Source organism: Camelina sativa, chromosome 7 (genome assembly GCF_030686135.1).
Source record: "Camelina sativa cultivar CO46 ecotype springtype chromosome 7, ASM3068613v1".
Lineage (NCBI taxonomy): Eukaryota > Viridiplantae > Streptophyta > Magnoliopsida > Brassicales > Brassicaceae > Camelina > Camelina sativa.
This window is the reverse complement of record NC_141886.1, coordinates 20,329,482-20,348,569: the sequence shown is the minus strand read 5'-3', so window position 1 is coordinate 20,348,569 and position 19,088 is coordinate 20,329,482. Positions and strand designations below refer to the sequence as shown.

The following is a 19,088-nucleotide window of genomic DNA, read 5'->3' as shown; positions in this document are numbered from 1 at the left end:
ACAACCACAAACTTACCAATGAATGGTCGCAAAGCTTGATTCATCACACGCATAAAAGTACTAGGAGCATTAGACAGACCAAACGGCATTACCAACCACTCAAACAAACTTTCTCTCGTTTTAAACGCCGTTTTCCACTCATCTCCTGGCCGAATACGGATTTGATGGTAGCCACTCTTAAGATCAAGTTTGGAAAATATGGTTGCAGTCCCTATTTGATCCAATAAGTCATCCAACTTGGGAATAGGGAAACGATAGCGGACTGTAATCTTATTAATTGCCCGACTATCCACACACATCCTCCAAGAACCATCCTTTTTTGGAATGAGGAGAGCCAGCACCACACACGGACTCAAACTTTCTCGGACATGGCCTTTCGCAATGAGGTCTTCAACCTGGCGTCGCAACTCTTCATGCCCTTGCGGACTCATACGATAATGGGGGAGATTTGGAAAAGCGGCTCCCGGAACAAGATCTATTTGGTGCTGAATATCACAAAGAGGAGGAAGCCCTTCAGGTAACTCAGCCGGGAAAACATCGAAAACTCATGTAACAAGTCTACAACCCATGGTTCTATTGGTGAAGTAGAACTTAACAAGACACATGTTGTTAACAACACTACTCCAAAACCCGTCTCTTTAAATTCTGTCTCAAACGTTGTAGGAGAGCAAAACAACACCTTATCGCCATGTGACACGACCAACTCCTTCCCAATGCCTTCCTTATCTAACGTACTTGACAATGACGTCGTAGGCACATGATTCGGGATCAACACTATGCGCCTATTCTCAAAAACAAAACTATAAACATTAGTTTTTCCATTATGTGAGACATCACGATCATACTGCCACGAACGTCCTAAAATCAAATGTCCCACGTCCATAGACACAATGTCGCAATAAAATTTATCCTTATAATGCTTGCCAATGGATAATGACACCAACGAGCGATGAGAGATGCAGATATCCGTCCCTTTATTTAACCAAGTCAGTTTGTAAGGTACCGGAAAAACTTCTTGTTGTAAACCTAGCTTCTTCACCGCCTCCTCTGAAACAACATTACGGCTGCTGCCCGAGTCAATCACAAAGCGAAAAATCTTCCCCTTAACAGTACAGGTCGACTGAAAAATGTTGGTGCAAAGCCACGGTTCCTCACACACAACAGGAGCCAAACAAACTCGAGCCACCAGCATAGCTCCCGTGTCACCCGCACTACGCTCTTCTTCCTGCTCTAAACCCTCATCACCATGCTCGACACCATCCTCATCCCACACAACTTCGTCCATCAACAAACCCCTTCGAGTCTTTTGAGGACAAGCGGTCATGAGATGTCCCGGTTCTCCACACGTAAAACACCGCAACGCGTTAGGTCGTGTCAACCGTCGCACATTCGGAGCCTCAGGTGGTGCATTGCTTGTAGATGCAACCACAGGCTCCCCTTCCTTAAGGGATGGTTGATGCTTTCCCCCTTCCATATTTCCACCCCCAAAGCTGTGAGGTTAGTTGGCCGAATTCCAGACCGTATTGGCCTTGAACTGCTGTTCAAAAGCTACAGCCCTCCGGTGAGCCTTCGCAATAGTAGTAGGATCAAACTGATTCAGAGAGATCTGAATTTGAGATTTCAACCCGCAAATAAAACGAGAAACCAACTGGATTTCACCGTTAAAGATTTTATTCCTTGTGATCAAAAAGAAAAATTCATCTGTATACTCGTCGACCGAACGAGCACCCTGTCGCAAATTCTATAACCGGTTGTACATCGTACGTTCATAGTTCTGTGGGAGAAAAGTGTGTTTGAGGTGCTTTTGCAACTTATCCCACGACTCAATCCGTGCCTTGCCTTTACGAGACCTCGTCGACTTGAGCTGCGTCCACCATGACGTTGCTCTTCCCCGAAACTTGGTGGCTACCAGGGACGTGTTTGAACTCCATCACTTCATCTACAACGGTGAGCCAATCTAACAGCTCATCCCCACGAATGCTCCCATGGAATTCTGGTAACTCGAGTTTGAAACCCAATTCCCACCTGTTATCTTCACGCTCTCGATCCCTTGTTCCACCGTGATGTCTCTGTTTTTGTTTGCGATCACAAGCAAAAGGGTTCCCGAGACTACCATCTGAACTCTCATAGTCCTCGCCTTGTTGCTGAAGCTGGTTCTGCAGAACCGTCTCTGCCAATGCTTGCATGGACTGAACGATCTTTGCCTGAATGTTCTCTTGCATAGACAGTAAGGTGTGTCGAAGCTCAGCCCAGTCGTTGAAGGATTTCTCTTCACGTCCGTCTGGTTTTTTTGAGTGGCGTGTTGGGGCTATGACCAAAGAAGCGAACAAGTTGATGCAGATCGTCTTTAGCTCTGATACCAAAATTGGCGCGGCGTAACTTGTGATAAATTTTGTGTCTCTTGATTCCGGAAAATAGCCAAAAAAAGGTTGTTAATTTATTTGTTGATTCAAGTAATGACCAAACAAAAGACGGAAAACTTGTAGATCGTTGATTCAAAGAGAATAGCCGATAAACAAGAAAAGATATAAGTTTAAAGTTCTGAAATATTATTCAATAAAAGATATCTTTTTCAACGAAACTTGAGAAGCTATTTATACAAACGAAACAAAGAAAACCCTAGATTAAAATAAAACCGACTTAGCGTAGCTCAAACGGAACGTAAAGCCCACGTAAATAAAGTAGACAAAAGCCCAACAGAAAAGAAAAGGAAAAGAAGAAGAAGATGCGCTGCATCACATCCACTTTTATTTTGTATAACAAAACCGATGTTATATGATAGCAGTTGTGACTTGTGAGTATGAATTACATAAGATCAAGACACAGCTATTCAAAGCACTTTTATTTAAGTAAAATAAAAAACTCTTCCAAAATCCACGGAGTGGAACACAACAGAATCAGAGTTTCCCAAAATAGAAACTAGAAAAAAACATTAAAAAATGGTGAAAGCCATAAAAGGAAAGTAGAGTAAGATCCATAGCTAAAGGATGGATCTACAGAGAGGACATGTGGTGTGGTTATTACCAAACCATTTATCAAGACAAGCCGTGTGAAAGTAATGCTTGCAAGAAACTAACTCACTCACTTCCTCCTCCTCTTTAAACCCACATAGACACACACAACACTCCAAAGCTTCTCTCTCCTTCATGCTTCCTTTCACACAAAGAGTATCAAAGTGTGTGATTGAGATTCTATTTCTTTCTGAATCCTCATGATCTACGCCATCCTCTATGTTCCTTGCCTCATTGGTATCAGAGCTCACCACTTGAAGAACAGACCTTACCATGTTCTTCAAGATAGACACCGAAACAACTGTGTTCATCACTAGCATTGGCACTACTCCATCAGACGCCGTCGGGTAATGAGAAAGACCCATTCTTCTTCCTAAAGATACTTTCTTTCAGTTTCTTGAATCTTCCGGAGATGAATTTGAGATCTTTCAGGAGCTTTAAAATAAAGAGCAAATGAGGAAGTTTCTTTAATCCAGCCACTACTGTCTAATAATCCTCTGGCTTTTAACTATCGGTCTAAACGCGTGGCATGACGCGTAAGGTACGAGACCAACACATGATTGTGACTGTATCACGAAAGTCTCTGACACGTGGTTCTGAGGAAATGCTTTGTGGAAAGCTTCTCAAGTTCCTGTGCGTCAGGAAACCGACACGTGTGACTCCACTGATCCATGGAAACATAACACGCCACACCATCTTTGTAACACGGCTCTTTGCCACTCACTTCAGAATTTACTTGTAGATAAAGTAAAACTCACAATGCTTAACATAGTATACACATCACATGCCACTAGTTGCACTAGTGCTGGATGTTGATACACAAGTGCTTTACTGGATCAAAACATTCATCTTTTTGATTATTCGATGGAAGGTTGTGATGGGTATATCTACTACATAAACATATACAGACTCTATATGTAAATGTAAGACACTATGTGAACTGAATCTGTCAGCGTCTTGGCTACTTAAAAACTCTCCTATTTAAATGGCTGTTGTTGTTGAGTTGGAGGAGCCTTCTACTTGTAAGGATTTGAAATAATCCTTTTCTGCGCTAGCCATTCTACTCTGGAACATTGTCCATTCCTTTTTGCATCTATCCCTCACCTGAAAAACAAATGAACATTTTGAAGTCGCTTGTTGCACAAGTTATGCGTCTTCCTCAAAACAACGCAATTCTCAGCACAAGAGAGATAAAAAAAAAAGCTTTGTTACCCCTTGCCATGGTGCTTTCCCGTCCGTCGCTTCACCCTACAGAAAGCCAAAAAGAATCAGATTTTTGTGCGCAGAGGTTAAGGTCAAACAGATAACGAAGACGCAAAAATGGACATAGAGGAGTTCTATGGGGCTTACTTGGTTGCCAAGGGAAGGAAAAGATTGATGAACGACCCACTGAGAATCTACTACTCCTATCTTCTCATGTGCAGGCTGCGTTTCGGTGTAAATTTCGTCAATTAACAAACGATATATATAATTAAAGGAAAGTTTATTTTGCGTGACAAACAGCGAACTGAAAGTGTCCAACTCTTACCTCAACACATCTTCTGAGTGCAAAGTCAAGGCCCCAACCGTGAACCAAATCATTCTGTTAAACAGTTTAGGTAAGAAGGCATATAAGGGAGACTGACAAGAAGAGAGGTTTAAAGAAAGGGGAGAGAAGAGGAATGAAAAATGAGCAAACAGATGATGAAGTAAGGAACCTGGATCACGTGCCACACGCATCGCCAGGCGTCTCTAGAAAATACAGGAGCCATGATCTCGACAAATCTGCATTTGTCAATGACACAAAAGTTCGAGACTAGTTAGTTCCCCTGTTACAGGGAAAAAAAATTAATTCGTAACAGGTAGAAAGAAATTATTCTACATACGCAGCACATGGAGGGAGATGAGGATCTGAGCACCATCCAGGTCTTTCTTCTGTTATCCTGATAAGTTTCAAATCCCAGAATTTTGTAAAAATCATTATACATAAAACAAAACATGGCCAGAATCTGAGGGGTTTGTGTTCATCATACTTGTGGACTTCCATATCTCCTCTTCTCTTTGTCATCTGCCACGTTAACCCCTGGTTTGGTTCCAAACCAGGTTGGGAAATCTCCAGGCCATGTTTCTTCACCATCTTTATGTACCTGGGAAAAGGGTAATCAAGATGATCACCACATATCAAATATAAAACAAGAAAAAGGGAAAGAACCCATGAAAGGTTTAAAACAACTTACTCTTCTGCATTAAAATGCTCTACCCCAAGGTCTTCATCCCAGATGAATATATAATCATATCGTGCTACAATATCAGGGTGCAAAAACCTCTTTGCATACCACCTATCATATTTTCAGGTGCCAAGAGAGTCAATAGTCACAAACATCACCAAAATATTTTCTATCATAAAGAATAAAGAGAGGTTGATAAGCTGTTGATACCATTTAGTCTGCTTTCGAACGCTAATGTGTATAGCAGTCTTCGACCATTCAAACTCATCCCACTCGGTTACTTGGCCGTCATAATGAAACAGGACAATAGTGAAGTTTTCTGAAAACTGTTGAGAAGATGATAAATACTTTATGACGTGAAGTCAAAACATCAAATTAACAAAGGGAATGAACCAACCTTCTTGACACAAGCATCAATATTTGCTTTCTGATTAATACCCACTGTAAATGTTGCCAGGTATCTTGGTTCACTGGTCAAATCCTGAGGAAGAAAAGAAGGTATCAAAATTACATTACTTTTATATATCAAGTAATGCAGCTACAAAAAATGGTTTTGATGATATTAGAAATGAATGGTTCAATCACACACCTCCTGCGGTAACCCCCATAGTCTGCGCAAATAGAAGTCTGATTCAGCAGCAATCATACCCGGTGGCAACATTTCAGCACCACGAGGATTTGAAGGTACCCAAATCTGCAGCAAACTCAGAAATGAAACATGAAAACATGGACAGATACGAGAACATTAATCAAGAAAACACAATAATAAAAGGTTAACAAACACATGTTCCTTTCATATCTATCTTGATAGTTTCTTTCAAGTTTGGCAATGTGAAATCTAAATGACTAAACTATGTAAGTTATATGTTAAGTTGGTACTTGGTAGTCTCATGGTACAAAGCTAATCAGATGTAAGAATCCTCAAACATATATATCACTGGGGAGACCTAAAATTTTATGTGTTTCCTTCTTGCAGAAGAATTCTAGTTGCATATTGGAATATGAATGGGTAAGGGGTAGACCAAACTTGTAAAGCTACTGTAAAGTTCCAAAAACATTCGATAAATTTATTAAGGAGTAGAAGCGTGCCTTCGATTTGTCGATTGGACTGGATGAGCTGCTATCATTATCCTTTGATGATGACCAAGCTTTATGACTTTCTGGAGTTGCAATTGTCGAACCCTTTTCCTCTACATATGACAGATCGTTTGAAGGAAGAAAGTTTGTTGGGAGACTCACCTGAAAATATAAGACCAAGAACTTGTAAAGATGAACAAGAGAACAAATCTAATCAAACACAGAAATGGGAAGAGAAGGATTGATTCTACAACCTTGGTGATTGATAATGATGGAAATGATATTCCAATCAAAAAGCCAAAAGTTACTCCGAAAAATGCTGTTGCAATGATCTTCATCCCGTCATTTGATTTCCTACTAATAGAACTATAAGAACAAGAACGAAATGGCTAATAAGGTTCTCTGCACCTCTTGAAAGAGTGACCAAATTCGTCAAAAAGAGAGAGACAAGATCATGACCTGCGTGAAAATATTCCCATATCTCCTATAGTCTTCTGAATTGTACTTCAAGAAGAGGTTTGTCACCCACTGGGGTTTCTTTCTACTGTAGTAACTTCAAGACTCAAGGCTCCTCCTGACAGTAGAGAAGCCAGGAACCTTCTTTGTGTAACACCACGAGTCCGTTATCTAGAGAGAAAAAAAAGAGGCTTTTGAATAAGTTCCAATGCCAAGAAGAAGAAGACACAAGATGGGCAAACAGATTAGGACCACCATTTAAATGGAAAAACTGGTCATCATCCATCCACACTATCTAAATGTCAAAAAAGTAAGTCATTATCGTAGAACCTACAGCTGAATACAATATAGTGCTTCTAAACCCAACCAGGGGATAGAAAAGGCTTCAATACCAAACTATTGACCAGACTATATACACCCATAAGTCAAAAACAAACTAATTAGATCATGCCCTTAGAACAAGCAATGCGATAAACAAGCAACAAATCATGTGCTTCCCCTTTGACAAAAGCCCCTCAAAACTAGGAGCTATACAATCAAACCAATCACAGAACATGAATCACAAAAAACAGAACACTTCCCTTAGATTGCAAGACACACACAAAAACAAAAACAATTAAAGCCGAGATAAAGTCAGCTCTGTATCACATTTGAATAAGAGAACACAAACTTGAAATACCAAAAACTAATCAAAAGCAGACCAAGAATACTAAAAGAGCAATGAAACAGAAGCAAAATGGTTACCAAAATGACAAAATTCACCAATCGCTTACGCTAAAATTCCACAAAAAAAATCCCATATTTCATCGATAAAATAAACAGAATAATCCTACAAGAAATAAAAGGCGTCACATTTAAAACCCAAAACGAACCTGGGATTAATCAAAAAAGGCCAAGAACCAAGTTGAAGAACACGAGATAATCGCTTCTCAACGAAACCCAAAAACCCCCTCTTCGCAAAATTCGACACACACACACACACAAAACAAAACCAACAACAACAGCACACACCCCTGTGATCGCCTTCGTCTAGAGAACACCAAAAACGTGAGAGGAAGAGAATGATTAAGAAACGCGTTTTTTTTTTCTAATCTTTAAAATCCAAAATAAAGGAATGATTTTTATTGAAACCCTTTATCGAGGTATCTTGACTTTTCCCTTTTCAAGAAATTCAGAAGAAAAGTTTAGGTTTTGGTGACCAAATAGGGAATTTTCTGGGCGTGTATTTTAGGCTCAAAGCTGCTTCTTCCTACAATTTAATTTTCAAAAAGAGAAAGAAAAAAAAAAAAATTGATGCTGGGGTTTGTGTTCGAAATCACCAAAACGACACAGTATTTGTAAAAGTGTGGCACGATATGATTGGTTTAAAAACTTGAAATGCGCGTAAAAGTAAGGCACAACAACAACAAAATTAATATAGGACCCGCCCGACACGACACAACACGCATATCCGTGGACCGTACTTGGTCGACATATAATGATGCCAATCAAAATTTCACAATTATACTGTTTAGATATTTTTCAATTTTTATATGTTAAGAATCAAACAAATCTATCAAACTCACTTTTTTGAAATCTGTTAGTTTGTCATGTTCTTTGCTGCAATCTTTTTGTATAAGAAAACAAATAAAACAAGAACAAACCAAGAAAGTTTGCGTTTTGCAATATCTATCCGGAAATCACGCAAAGATAAGGAGATGGTGGTATAAGAAAAGCAACATAACCAAGATACATTGTTGTTTACTTGTTACCTTGAAATTGTATGAGTGAAGACGTTTTGGTTGATAACTGTAATGGCATTGCTATAAATGGAGAAATGTGGATAAATATAGAGAGGTTTGGTTGGAACTGTAATGGCATTGCTATATTTTGCGGGACTTAAATAAAATTCCAATGAAAAGTTTGACTATTATGTATGATGATGGGATAAATAGAGTTGCCAAACTATAATAAGGAAAGTACCAAACTGAAGAGTCCACTTTCTTTAATAGGAGAGGTCCCCCCACTTTGATTACTTGCTTTTCGTACATTATTATGTTATCATCAATTGAATTCGTGACATGTTTTAGCAAATGAAGTTCAAAAAAATTGTGACATTGATAAAAAAAAAAAAAAATGGTGGATGGATAAAATGATGCAGTAAAAAGAAGCCAATTGAAATTGGATAATAAGTCAAATGTAATATTACTTTTGGGAGTTCCTAGTAGTATTCAAAAGGCTTTTTGATTCACTGAAAAAGGTGATATGTTCACATCATACTCAAATACAAAACACAAGATAAACAATAAGAAGAGCCATTTTCACATTCAAGATTCATAAACTGCGTTTGGTATAATAGAGCTGGTTATAATAAGCAATCTGTTCAAGTCTATGTTACAAACTCTACCTATATTGGTTACATAAGAATATAGCTATATATTTACGTTACAAAGTCCAGCACCTATGTAGGACATGACTCTTTTGGGTTATGTACATATTATGTTGTTGTTTACATACTGATCAACAAATCACAAATTGACTATACATTGGCCTCACCACACATAGGTAAGCAAAATACACTGAGGCTAAAAGATTCACAGGGCAAAGAGAAGGAAACGACATCTACCCTTCTTTGGTTTCAGATACTGCTTCGGGGAAGGGAGGAAGCCAGATTTCTACACGAGTACCCCCAGCTCCTACGGCTGCATCAGAGCTGCGAGGGGATATAACCCTGAGCACGCATCCGTAACTCTCCAGGATCTCTCGGGCTACGGTTAAACCAGCCACAAAGTTCCATGTCATATTGTCTTCAACCATGTTTTCCGACAGGAGTTCTGCTCCAAATGGTGTTAGTGAATGCATTTGCGTCTGCATTGATGTAACCAATTTATGTTAAAAAGCAATATGATTCTCATATGAAACTGGTAAGAAGACCTCAAGCTTAAATACAGGTTAAAAGCAGCAGAATATAAGTTTGGTCTTGTTTACCATATAGCGCATATCAGGACCATCATCATCAATTACTACCAGACTACCACCAGCAGGAGCACTGGTCGACAAAATTTCAACTTTCCCCCCAACATGAGTGCGCAACAGAGCACCTTCAATGAGATTGCTCAGAGCCTGCCTTAAAGCCGGTTCTTCAACAGCAACTTGCAGGGAAGCTGAGTTTTCACCTAGCTCCACCACTCTTTGCTGAGTCAGGGCTAGTGGTCTCACAGTCTCGACCATATCTAAAAGCACATTAGAAATGTCGCATGGTCTTCCTGACATAAATGAAAGAGATAAGCTCCCCCTACACTTTGTTTTGTAGCAAAGACATTCAGTTAATGGCTCGGAAGCTTGTACCTTATGCTGTGTGTTTGTACAGGTGCTAGGGGCAGAGGTGGCATAGGCATTTCAGAATCATCTGATCCAGAACCCAGGGAAAGTCGTGTACTTGGGATTTGTGACCCATCAATGGGGTCCTTTTGTTCATACTTTGATCTCCTTGTTTCATTATGTGTTTTGTTTATCTTCTTCAGGGCTTCTTCGTTGTGGCGGACTATATTAGCCTGAAATAAAGCGATTTGTAAATATACACATCGAAAAAATCAAAAAATTCTCATGCTCAACACTTCTAAGACAGATTTATAAAGACAACTCAAAAAAGAAGTACCAAAAGGGACAAAGTAAGAGAAGGTGAACCTTTGTCAAGTGAACTGCATCCTGAAGTTCTTCAAGGGTATCTTTTATTTGATCACCTTGAACTATTAAGTCTTCAACAATATCATGTGAAACCTACAAATGTACAAAACCCCAAGTCAGTCTGATAATTACAAGAATCAGGGAGAATAACAATTCCAGCCACAAATGTTAACTGTAAGGACCTGACTTCTCTTCGTGTGAGTTGAAAGCATTTTACTTAAAGTCCTAATGGTAGAGAGCGGACCACGGATCTGCCAAAACACAATAAAGAAAATGCATGATATAATCTACAAGGAGACGACATTGACATATGATCTATGTGTGCTAAGTTAACAAGTGTGTGGCTTGTACCTGCTCCACTAACTTACTCATCCTCACATTGCTTTGCCAAGATGACTGTTGAAGTAACATTGTTTTCTACACATACCCACAAAAACAAAAGATCAATAAGGGTTAAAAAGAACCCAAACACACGCAATGTCATCAACAGAAGAGACAGGAATAAGAACAACCTGATCCATGACATACGCCATAGCGAGAGTTCGCGAAATATTAATGGCGTAAGATCTCTGCTCTGCAGTGAACACCTTAACCGATGGAACTTTAACTTTAGGTGATTTTGTATTAGTTGAAGCAGGCAAAGCATAAGCTTCCTCAGGAGAAGCAAAATGCTTTAAACCATGCGGTTTCTCCTCCTCCTCCTCTTCTTCAACCTTCTCCTCCTCGGCTTCTACAGGTAACTCAGCAACCAAGAAACCGACAACAAACGGGTGTTTCACCATAGGAAACACAGCAGCTCTATGTTTATTCACAAGTTCCACCTATCATCATCATACTATGTCAACAAAAAAAAAGGATAAGTGAACTCGAGTTTAAAGGCAGAGGAAGCAGAACACATACTTGTTGACTAGAAAGTGATGCTTCAGCAGCTCGTAGACCAGCAGGGATACCAAAGTTCCCAACTAAAATCACAACATCTCCAGCATTAACACTTGGGTAACATGTGACACGACGCAGCTCTAATCGATCCATTACATAGCTACCAGCTGGTCTTACATATATCTAAACCAAAAACAAAACAAGAAAAACCCCAACTTTAATTCAAGAACACTCTGTTTTGTTCAGGTAAAGAAAATGGAGAAAGAAGACGAACCGAGAGGACTGCGTTTGGATCCACGATTTGACGAAAGAGATCTAACTGCTCGAGACAAAGACGTTGGAAATCAGGACTTGGTAAGATAATCTTAGTCTTGAGATGGTCTTTCTCAATCATCTGTGTGAACTCTACAGGAGTAGTTGAAGCTCCACGAATCGCGGAAGCTATAGCGGAGGCAGAGGCCACCATGGTATCTCCTCCGGGTTCTGAATCTTCATTGGATACAGTGTGGTTCACGTAACGTAGACCGCGTGTGAATATAGAAGACGACGACGAGGATGAGGGTGAGGATGAGGATGAGGAGGAGGAAGATGCATTGAGTAGCTTGATCGAAGGATTAGAAGGTCTAGGGTTTGGAATACAATTGGAGAAGTGTAAATTAGGGTTGGATGAGAGAAGGGTCTGAGAAGCGATTGCAGAAAGAAGCATCACTACAGAACACGACAGTGGAGTTTTTACTTTGTGGCTGAGACTGAAACTCTCGCGAGGAAGACGATGCGGATGATATTATTACACACACAAATTAATTACCAATAAAACGGCCACGTTTATCAATCTGGAACAAAAACAAATATATGTTTTTTCTTTCCTTTTAAATATATGTTTAGATCCAATTTTTTTTGATAATTTTTTGAGTAATGTTTAGATCTAAATTTTTTAGATAATTTCTGAGTAATTTCCTTTATACAATTTTTTAAAATGCTCCTATAAATATTTTACGTATTTTCAATTATACTTTTTTTTTAATTTAATGTTAAATTATATTCAAAAAAAAATAAACATTTTACAATACAAAAGTCATGTTGTTTCTCAATACTGTTTTCTTAATATATTGTTAAAAAGATTGTGCTATGAGCTTAATATGACCTTGTCGCAAACCAAATCTGAATGGTGGTGTTCTCTTCGCTTTCGATAGTACTCAACCTGTTCCATACGTTTTTGTCTATTAGCTTAACCAGTTTCAATTATACCTTTTTCAAAAATGTTTATGGCCGTTTATAGTGGTTAGACACTTAGACTCTTAAATTATGTTTATAGAACCTTTTAAAACATTCTAAACTATGTAAAATCTCCAAAACGGTATAATTTCCAATCGTTTCCAAGTCCTTAAAAAGTGTTACAAGTGAAACCCTTAATAAAAATAGTGAACTATGATTATGAGATTACAATATTATAGTAGTTTTATTGGCTTATTTTTTTCTCTTTTATCACCAACCTTTTTCTTTTCCTGCTGACCAAAAGACAGAAATCGAACAAGGGTACAAGCCACAAGGACGAAGATACAAACATACGAAAGGAGGATCGCAAACCTTAGCAAACTTACACACAACAAAACTAAAGCAAAAACATACAAACAAACCAATATTTCGAAATGTTTGGTACCAATCAATATATATCATATTCAAACTTTCGACTCAAGTTGTTAAAGCTCTTGCTTAATTGTGGATGGATCAGTCTCTTGCTTGAGGAAACTCGTATACCACTTAGCAGAGTCTTTCTCGTGACGTGTCAAATTATTTTTGTAATCAATGTAATAAAGTCCGAATCTGTTTTTGTAACCATCTTGCCACTCAAAGTTATCTACCAACGACCATATAAAATATCCTGTAACGTTCACCCCATCCGTGCTGGATTTTTTTTTTTGTAGAGGAGTTTATGTTAGATCGATTAATTCGTTTTTAAATATATTGTTTTAGTAAGAAACTATATAAGAATGTACCAAATAGCTTCTTGGAGACTCAGTAAATGCCTTTGAAGATAATATTTTCTGTTATAATCAGCAGTTCCAACTTCAACAGTATCATTCTCCTTAAGTTCTTCTCCATATCCTATAAAATTATTCAAAATTAATTTACCAAATTAGTTCTAAATTTATATATATATGGAAATATATGTAAGTGTGTGTCTATGTATTAATCATAGTTTACCATTTTCAGCTATTATAATTTTTGGGTTATTGTATTTATCTTTGACATATTTCAGAAGGCTTCTATTAGAGCATCATTATTGGTAAAATTCTTCTCTGTTTCTCAAAAAAATATATATATATATATATTTTATTTTGTAACTAATAAAAAGCTGACAGATGTAGAATCAAGGTGAGAAACGTTTCTACCCGGAACATTTATTTATTTATTTATTTAGATACATTATACATAGAGTAAATGAAAGAGAACATTAATACCTTCACATACTTGAACTATGAACAAACATATATGTATACACCTTTTTGCATTGTCTGAAAACTTGAACGGCTTCTGCGTGAGACAAAAGCAAGTTGTGGCTGACGAGGTAAGCTTCATATCCAGACCGTCCGTCCTGACAAATTTTGTTGATATATTTAGAGCATCGTCCAGGAGCTTTTTTGCCTATGTCATAACCAGCACGGCTAAACACCCATGGTTCGTTGAAAGTGATCCAATGCTTAACTTTTCCACCGTATTCGTTAAACACAAATTCCGAATATTCCCTATTTTCCTGCAATTGTTGTATTCACATGTTATAAATTATGTGTAATGGTTGTAGAGAGTATATTAAGGTTATTCAAAAATTTTATTTCGCGACAAATATATAGCGATATTCAATTCATGTCTGTTTCGAAGGACAAAGAGACAGCAAATATTACAATCACCATCTTTTCTTAAGATCTATGTATTTTCTTATTCAAAGATAATGGTGATTAAATTTTAATGCAAATTTATATTTTTATGGCTAATACAGTAATACTATGGGAATAGTCATTTTTAAGGCTAACCACTACTTTTAGTGGACTAGCCATGTCAATAATTTCTAGGTAACTTACACTATATGTTTGCTTAAAATCCGTTGTACTCGTCTTCTAAGGGTCCGAATGGAAACGACAGATTTGGTAGTGCGGAACTAATAATTTGATAGTGCGGTACGGGTCAATTGTGGTACGTGCGGGAGAAAAGTATTTGCGGGACAAGTGTGGTTTATACAAAATAAGCGGTTCCAAAAAAAAGTTTGATTGGTGAAAAACAGTATTTGCGGTATTTAAAAATATGTGAATGGTAAAATAGATAAAAGCAGTGAGAATAATATTTATTAACATAGAAACTGAATTTATTGATCATTTAAATCAATATTTATAATTTGAAATCCATAAAATCATTTAAGAAACTGAATCTATAACATTTACATCATCACTATTAATTTAGAATCCATTAATTTATTTAATAAAGGTATTTTTGTATTAGACTATCTAACAACAAATACATTGTAAACAAATGTCATCTCATAGTGTTTTTCAAAAAATTGATTATATACATTTATAAATGAGAGAGGAGAGAGAAGTAGAGAGAAGAGGTAAAGAGATAATAAAAGATTTTTTTCCATTTTTTTGCATTAATAATTGTATATTTTTAATAATTGCACTGCTTTTAATATTTTAATAATTATATTACCTGCGTTTTTCACAAATCCGCTGGGTAATACCTGTGCTTCTTTGAAAAAGCGGTTCAGAGCATTATCCAAAAGATAAAACCGCAATCTCTCTTTTTTTTTTTTTTTTAAAACGCAAATTTAGTAAAATGTATTGATTGGTGTCAAAGTGCGGTATTGTAAAAAGAAGAACTGAAAACCGCTTTTTCATTGCTTCCAATCACTACCTAAGTCTTGTGGAGTGTCGCAGTGAAAAACAGTAACAAGAGGAGTTATGCCTAATATTAAAAAAAAAAAAAAAAAAAAAAACAAGAACTGTATGAGAAACTGAATAACAAACGATAAGTTATTCTTAGTTTTTTTTGCTAAACTGTAAATATCATTAGAATAGTAATGAAATGTTTGGCTCACACAAGATAGCCTATTGCTTTTGATTCCTTGGCAAAAAGAATAAAAACAAGGAAATCAACGTTGGGAAATCACAGAAAGTGAGATTTAGACTAGCCAGAACTCCATCAGACGATAGAACCGTTTTCGATGGCTCCTAGCATGAATGATATTCCTGATGTCCTTATGAAGCATCCGGAAGATAATAGACGGTGGGATTGCTTGATTGTTGTGGTTGAGGTTGTTCCTTTGTCTCCAGGTATTGTAGATGACGGCTTGAGCAACGAATTTACGAAGAAGGGAGGGAGAACGCGCGGAGGAGGCTCTGATCCAGGACAGCAGTTCGGACCAGGAAAGAAAGGCACTTCTGGAGGGATCAAGCTTTTGGAAGACTAGCCGCCAAATTTCCTGAGAGTAGTCGCAGGACAGGAACAGATGGTCTCAGGCTTCATCGAATGAAAAACAGAAAGAACAATCCGCCGCTTGCAGGAGGCCCCATTTAAATAGACGCTGCTTTGTAGGGAGCCTGTTGAGGTGACACAGCCACATGTTGAACGCATGCTTCGGAATGGATCCACGAAACCAAATCACATCATGCCAATTTGTTTCCTCAGCTTTAGGCCTGAGGGATTCCCAGGTTAGGGAGGAGGAAAAGTCCTTGCATTTTGTTGAGTCCACTACCCAGTTGAAGACATCGTCTTCCACTGACAATGCCGGGAGCTCAATAGTGGTCAGGTACGCATGGAGTTCCAGAGCAGCATCAGATCTCGGTGATGGTAAAGACCAGCCAGACAGGTTACACGCGTCCTTCATAGTTGACAATTTCCTTTCCTAAAACCGTATTCGAGTTTATGATTAAAAATATATTTACCATTTTTAAGGAGCTCATCGATGAGGTCATGATAGAACTTGACACCAACTTTGCTCACTCCCTTTTCTTTTCTTCCGTCTGTTTAGATTTTAACAATTCCAAAGTCAGTTACATTATTATAAATTGATGTGCCAATTTCAATTGTATATATTTTAAATATGGAAGCTATAGATTTTTTTTGGAAATGATAGATTCACAAGATAGATTTATTTTAAACTCACGAGGGAATATTCTTGGCCACGCAATAGAAAGTCTGAAAGCGTCAGAGTTCAATCGTTTCATTAATTGGATATCTTCCTGCAAGTATAATTCAGCATACATGCATGGGAATGAATGGAATAAATCAGCATAACAACAAAATTAGTAACCTATATCCCGTTGTACGTAGTGTTTAAAGATTAATTCAAGTTCAGCAACAATGATCTCTTTAACGCGTCATGACGGCGAGTGAACTTACTAAACTTCTTTTAAAACGATCCGATATGAGATTCAGGTCTCAGTTTTTTTTTTGGTTACCCAAACTCAAAAAGTGTACTGTATTTAAGCAACAAGCATATACCTTGTAACGATGGTAGAAATCAACGGCCACGGTACCGTCATCTCCGTTACATCTAGCTGAAAAGGGACTAAAATTAATTAGTTATGATGATCAGATACTATTCCCCAAAAGTTAAACGAGATATTATATCTTTGTTATACCCTGGCATAGAGATCTCTAGATCTATGAGAGGAAAAAACAAAAAAACAATACTCAAAGGGAGAGACACGCACCCGGATATTTCTTGCAGTATATATCCCACATGTTGGACCTCGACAACCTTCATCTACCGCACCTTCAACCTAATGCAAACAATTATATTTATCGATGACTTATTCCAAAACCTAAAAAGGTTCCAGCTTAAAATTAAGTCCGTTTTATTTCAATAACTTTTTTTTGTTTCTAGTAACAATTTCATAGTTGAAAGTTGAAACATTAGAATTCTTAAACCTATATTGTAGGGGTACTATTAACCAAATATTACTTATTGCATGCGTGAAAAAACATGTATGAACCTGGTATGCAGCAGTGGCGGTACCAAATAGAAAGCCTTTCGGAAAACTTTTTCGACTAAGAGTGTCGGTTTTTGGGCACACGGGGCCATCTGCTGTGGTTTGAGAGCCGCCGACGGTTAAGATCAGAAGCAGTCCCAAGAGAGGAAATTTTGGCAACCCCATTTTTTAGGTTGTTTTTGTAAGCTCAAAGGAAAAATATTTGGTATTTTAGTGAAGTGAAGCAAAGCTCTTTAAATAGTTAGTACCTCAAACTCAATGTGATCATTACTAATGAAATTGGGAATACATACATAAATGTGAACGGTCTCTTATTATTATTTTAATTACCATGCTAGTCAGTTAATTTATTCATTGAAGATTGCTAAAGGTATATTTTATATAATTATATATATCTTATATATGTTTTCTGCAAGGAAAATTGAGGTATCAAAAATCAAATATAACAAAGGTGTGTGTGACTGTATTATCTTAGTAATGTCTATGGTATAATAATATTATATTTCAAGTGCAAGATATAATAAGAATTAATATTGATTACGTACTCTACTTCATTTGACAAGCATATGATTATTATTATGTAAATCTTATTATCTTACTCTAGTGAAGAGAAAAAAATTGCATTATTTGCATATATATAAATACTTCCATTCATATTATATGTTTATGTATATCATACTATATAGTGTACAATGCTTTTTTAACATGTTAATACTTAATACACTGATTAGCATCTAAATTATCTAATAGACTTATTTAAATTTTAATGCTGACAAGTGGATATAGTGCTTTCGGATTTGCCCACGTGATTTAATCGCGGTTGGTGAAAATGAAATCACTGGCTTATTTAATTAGTATGAAAAGAGATTATTGACAGTTCCTTCTAGAATTATTATTATTTGTTTGAATTTTTCCACGTTTAGCTTTAGCTGATTTTATTTAATTTTAAAGTTAATAATTCGTTTTGTAATACTACAAATTAAAAAACGTCACTCTTATCACTTCTCCACCATTTTAAGCTAAAAATAATACTACTGGACTGGATAGTAAATTGTTTTGCCAATTTTTTTTGCTGATAAGAGTAACATTTAGAAAACGTTTCTTACATGATACAAATAAGTTCGTATATTTTAGGTGATAATAGTAATAAATCTCTTGTCGCTGGGTCTCCATATATACTTTAAAATTAAATAAAATCATATTATCAACAAACAGTTTCTGAAAAAAAAATCTGAAACATTTTGTTGTACTCCACTGTAGGAGGTTGTGTTGTCTTATACTAGTTTGGCAAAAAAAAAAAAGGTTGTGTTGTCTTATAAACAAAAAAAACTTTAACTAACGTTGCGTTGGGTTAGCATGGTTTAAGTGTACAAGTTGGATCCATGGGATTCCCAGTTCGAATTTTTTGATGGGAGGGATGTTTTATGCCATGTGATAAAGGTATTAGTAAAGGTTAGTCATGGACCATGAGAAGATTAAGGCTTAGTCCTGAACCCCTCCTACCAAGTTAAGACAAAAAAAAAGGTTCTGAAATTTTGAATTGTTTTCAAATATTGTAAAGTTCTAAAGGGTCAAACATAAAGTGCTCTTTCATAGAGGCAGTTAATTAGGCGTTAACTCAATTAAAAGTTAGTTTTATTTTCATGTAAGTTTATAATTTTTATAAAATTTTCTACATACAATCTATCATATAAAGTTTATTATTTAAAAATTTAAAAATTATTTGTTTATTTTGTAAAGAACTAATAAGTTAACTTTTCAAGATTTCGCATATGATTCTTGATGAACACTAGTACACTACGCCA

General features: G+C 36.8%; 3 protein-coding genes and 1 pseudogene across 6 annotated transcripts; all 4 read right to left on the bottom strand.

Annotated features, from left to right (window-relative positions):
• Window positions 1–2,827: 2,827 nt before the first annotated feature.
• LOC104701399 (putative E3 ubiquitin-protein ligase XERICO) lies at window positions 2,828–3,504 on the bottom strand. Its single transcript, XM_087458963.1, has one exon. It carries the CDS (start codon window positions 3,374–3,376, stop codon window positions 2,981–2,983), a length of 396 nt encoding a protein of 131 aa, XP_087315089.1. The 5' UTR covers window positions 3,377–3,504; the 3' UTR covers window positions 2,828–2,980.
• Window positions 3,505–3,838: 334 nt separating this feature from the next.
• Window positions 3,839–8,601, bottom strand: LOC104701401 (uncharacterized). Of its 3 annotated transcripts, none has more exons than XM_087458962.1 (15): window positions 8,503–8,601; window positions 6,755–6,922; window positions 6,550–6,661; window positions 6,308–6,457; window positions 5,808–5,912; window positions 5,616–5,699; window positions 5,429–5,544; window positions 5,228–5,329; window positions 5,024–5,137; window positions 4,877–4,933; window positions 4,709–4,775; window positions 4,540–4,593; window positions 4,362–4,436; window positions 4,224–4,259; window positions 3,839–4,115 (listed from the first exon to the last, which is right to left on the bottom strand). In XM_087458962.1, exons 2-15 carry the CDS (start codon window positions 6,772–6,774, stop codon window positions 3,993–3,995), a joined length of 1,215 nt encoding a protein of 404 aa, XP_087315088.1. In that variant the 5' UTR covers window positions 6,775–6,922; window positions 8,503–8,601; the 3' UTR covers window positions 3,839–3,992. The 3 variants fall into 3 exon arrangements, with proteins under 3 accessions (XP_087315088.1, XP_087315086.1, XP_087315087.1); XM_087458960.1 differs by lacking the exon at window positions 8,503–8,601 and adding an exon at window positions 7,624–8,340; XM_087458961.1 differs by lacking the exon at window positions 8,503–8,601 and adding an exon at window positions 7,496–7,622.
• Window positions 8,602–9,063: 462 nt separating this feature from the next.
• Window positions 9,064–12,148, bottom strand: LOC104701398 (chloroplast sensor kinase, chloroplastic). Of its 2 annotated transcripts, none has more exons than XR_015562163.1 (9): window positions 11,571–12,141; window positions 11,318–11,479; window positions 10,930–11,238; window positions 10,769–10,834; window positions 10,600–10,668; window positions 10,418–10,510; window positions 10,079–10,284; window positions 9,719–9,996; window positions 9,064–9,598 (listed from the first exon to the last, which is right to left on the bottom strand). XR_015562163.1 is itself a non-coding variant. In XM_010417075.3 (9 exons), exons 1-9 carry the CDS (start codon window positions 12,000–12,002, stop codon window positions 9,353–9,355), a joined length of 1,857 nt encoding a protein of 618 aa, XP_010415377.1. In that variant the 5' UTR covers window positions 12,003–12,148; the 3' UTR covers window positions 9,064–9,352. The 2 variants fall into 2 exon arrangements, 1 of the variants encoding a protein (XP_010415377.1); XM_010417075.3 differs by having other exon boundaries at window positions 9,719–9,992; window positions 11,571–12,148.
• A 274-nt stretch (window positions 12,149–12,422) lies between these two features.
• Window positions 12,423–17,448, bottom strand: LOC104704719 (beta-glucosidase 23-like; annotated as a pseudogene).
• Window positions 17,449–19,088: the final 1,640 nt, after the last annotated feature.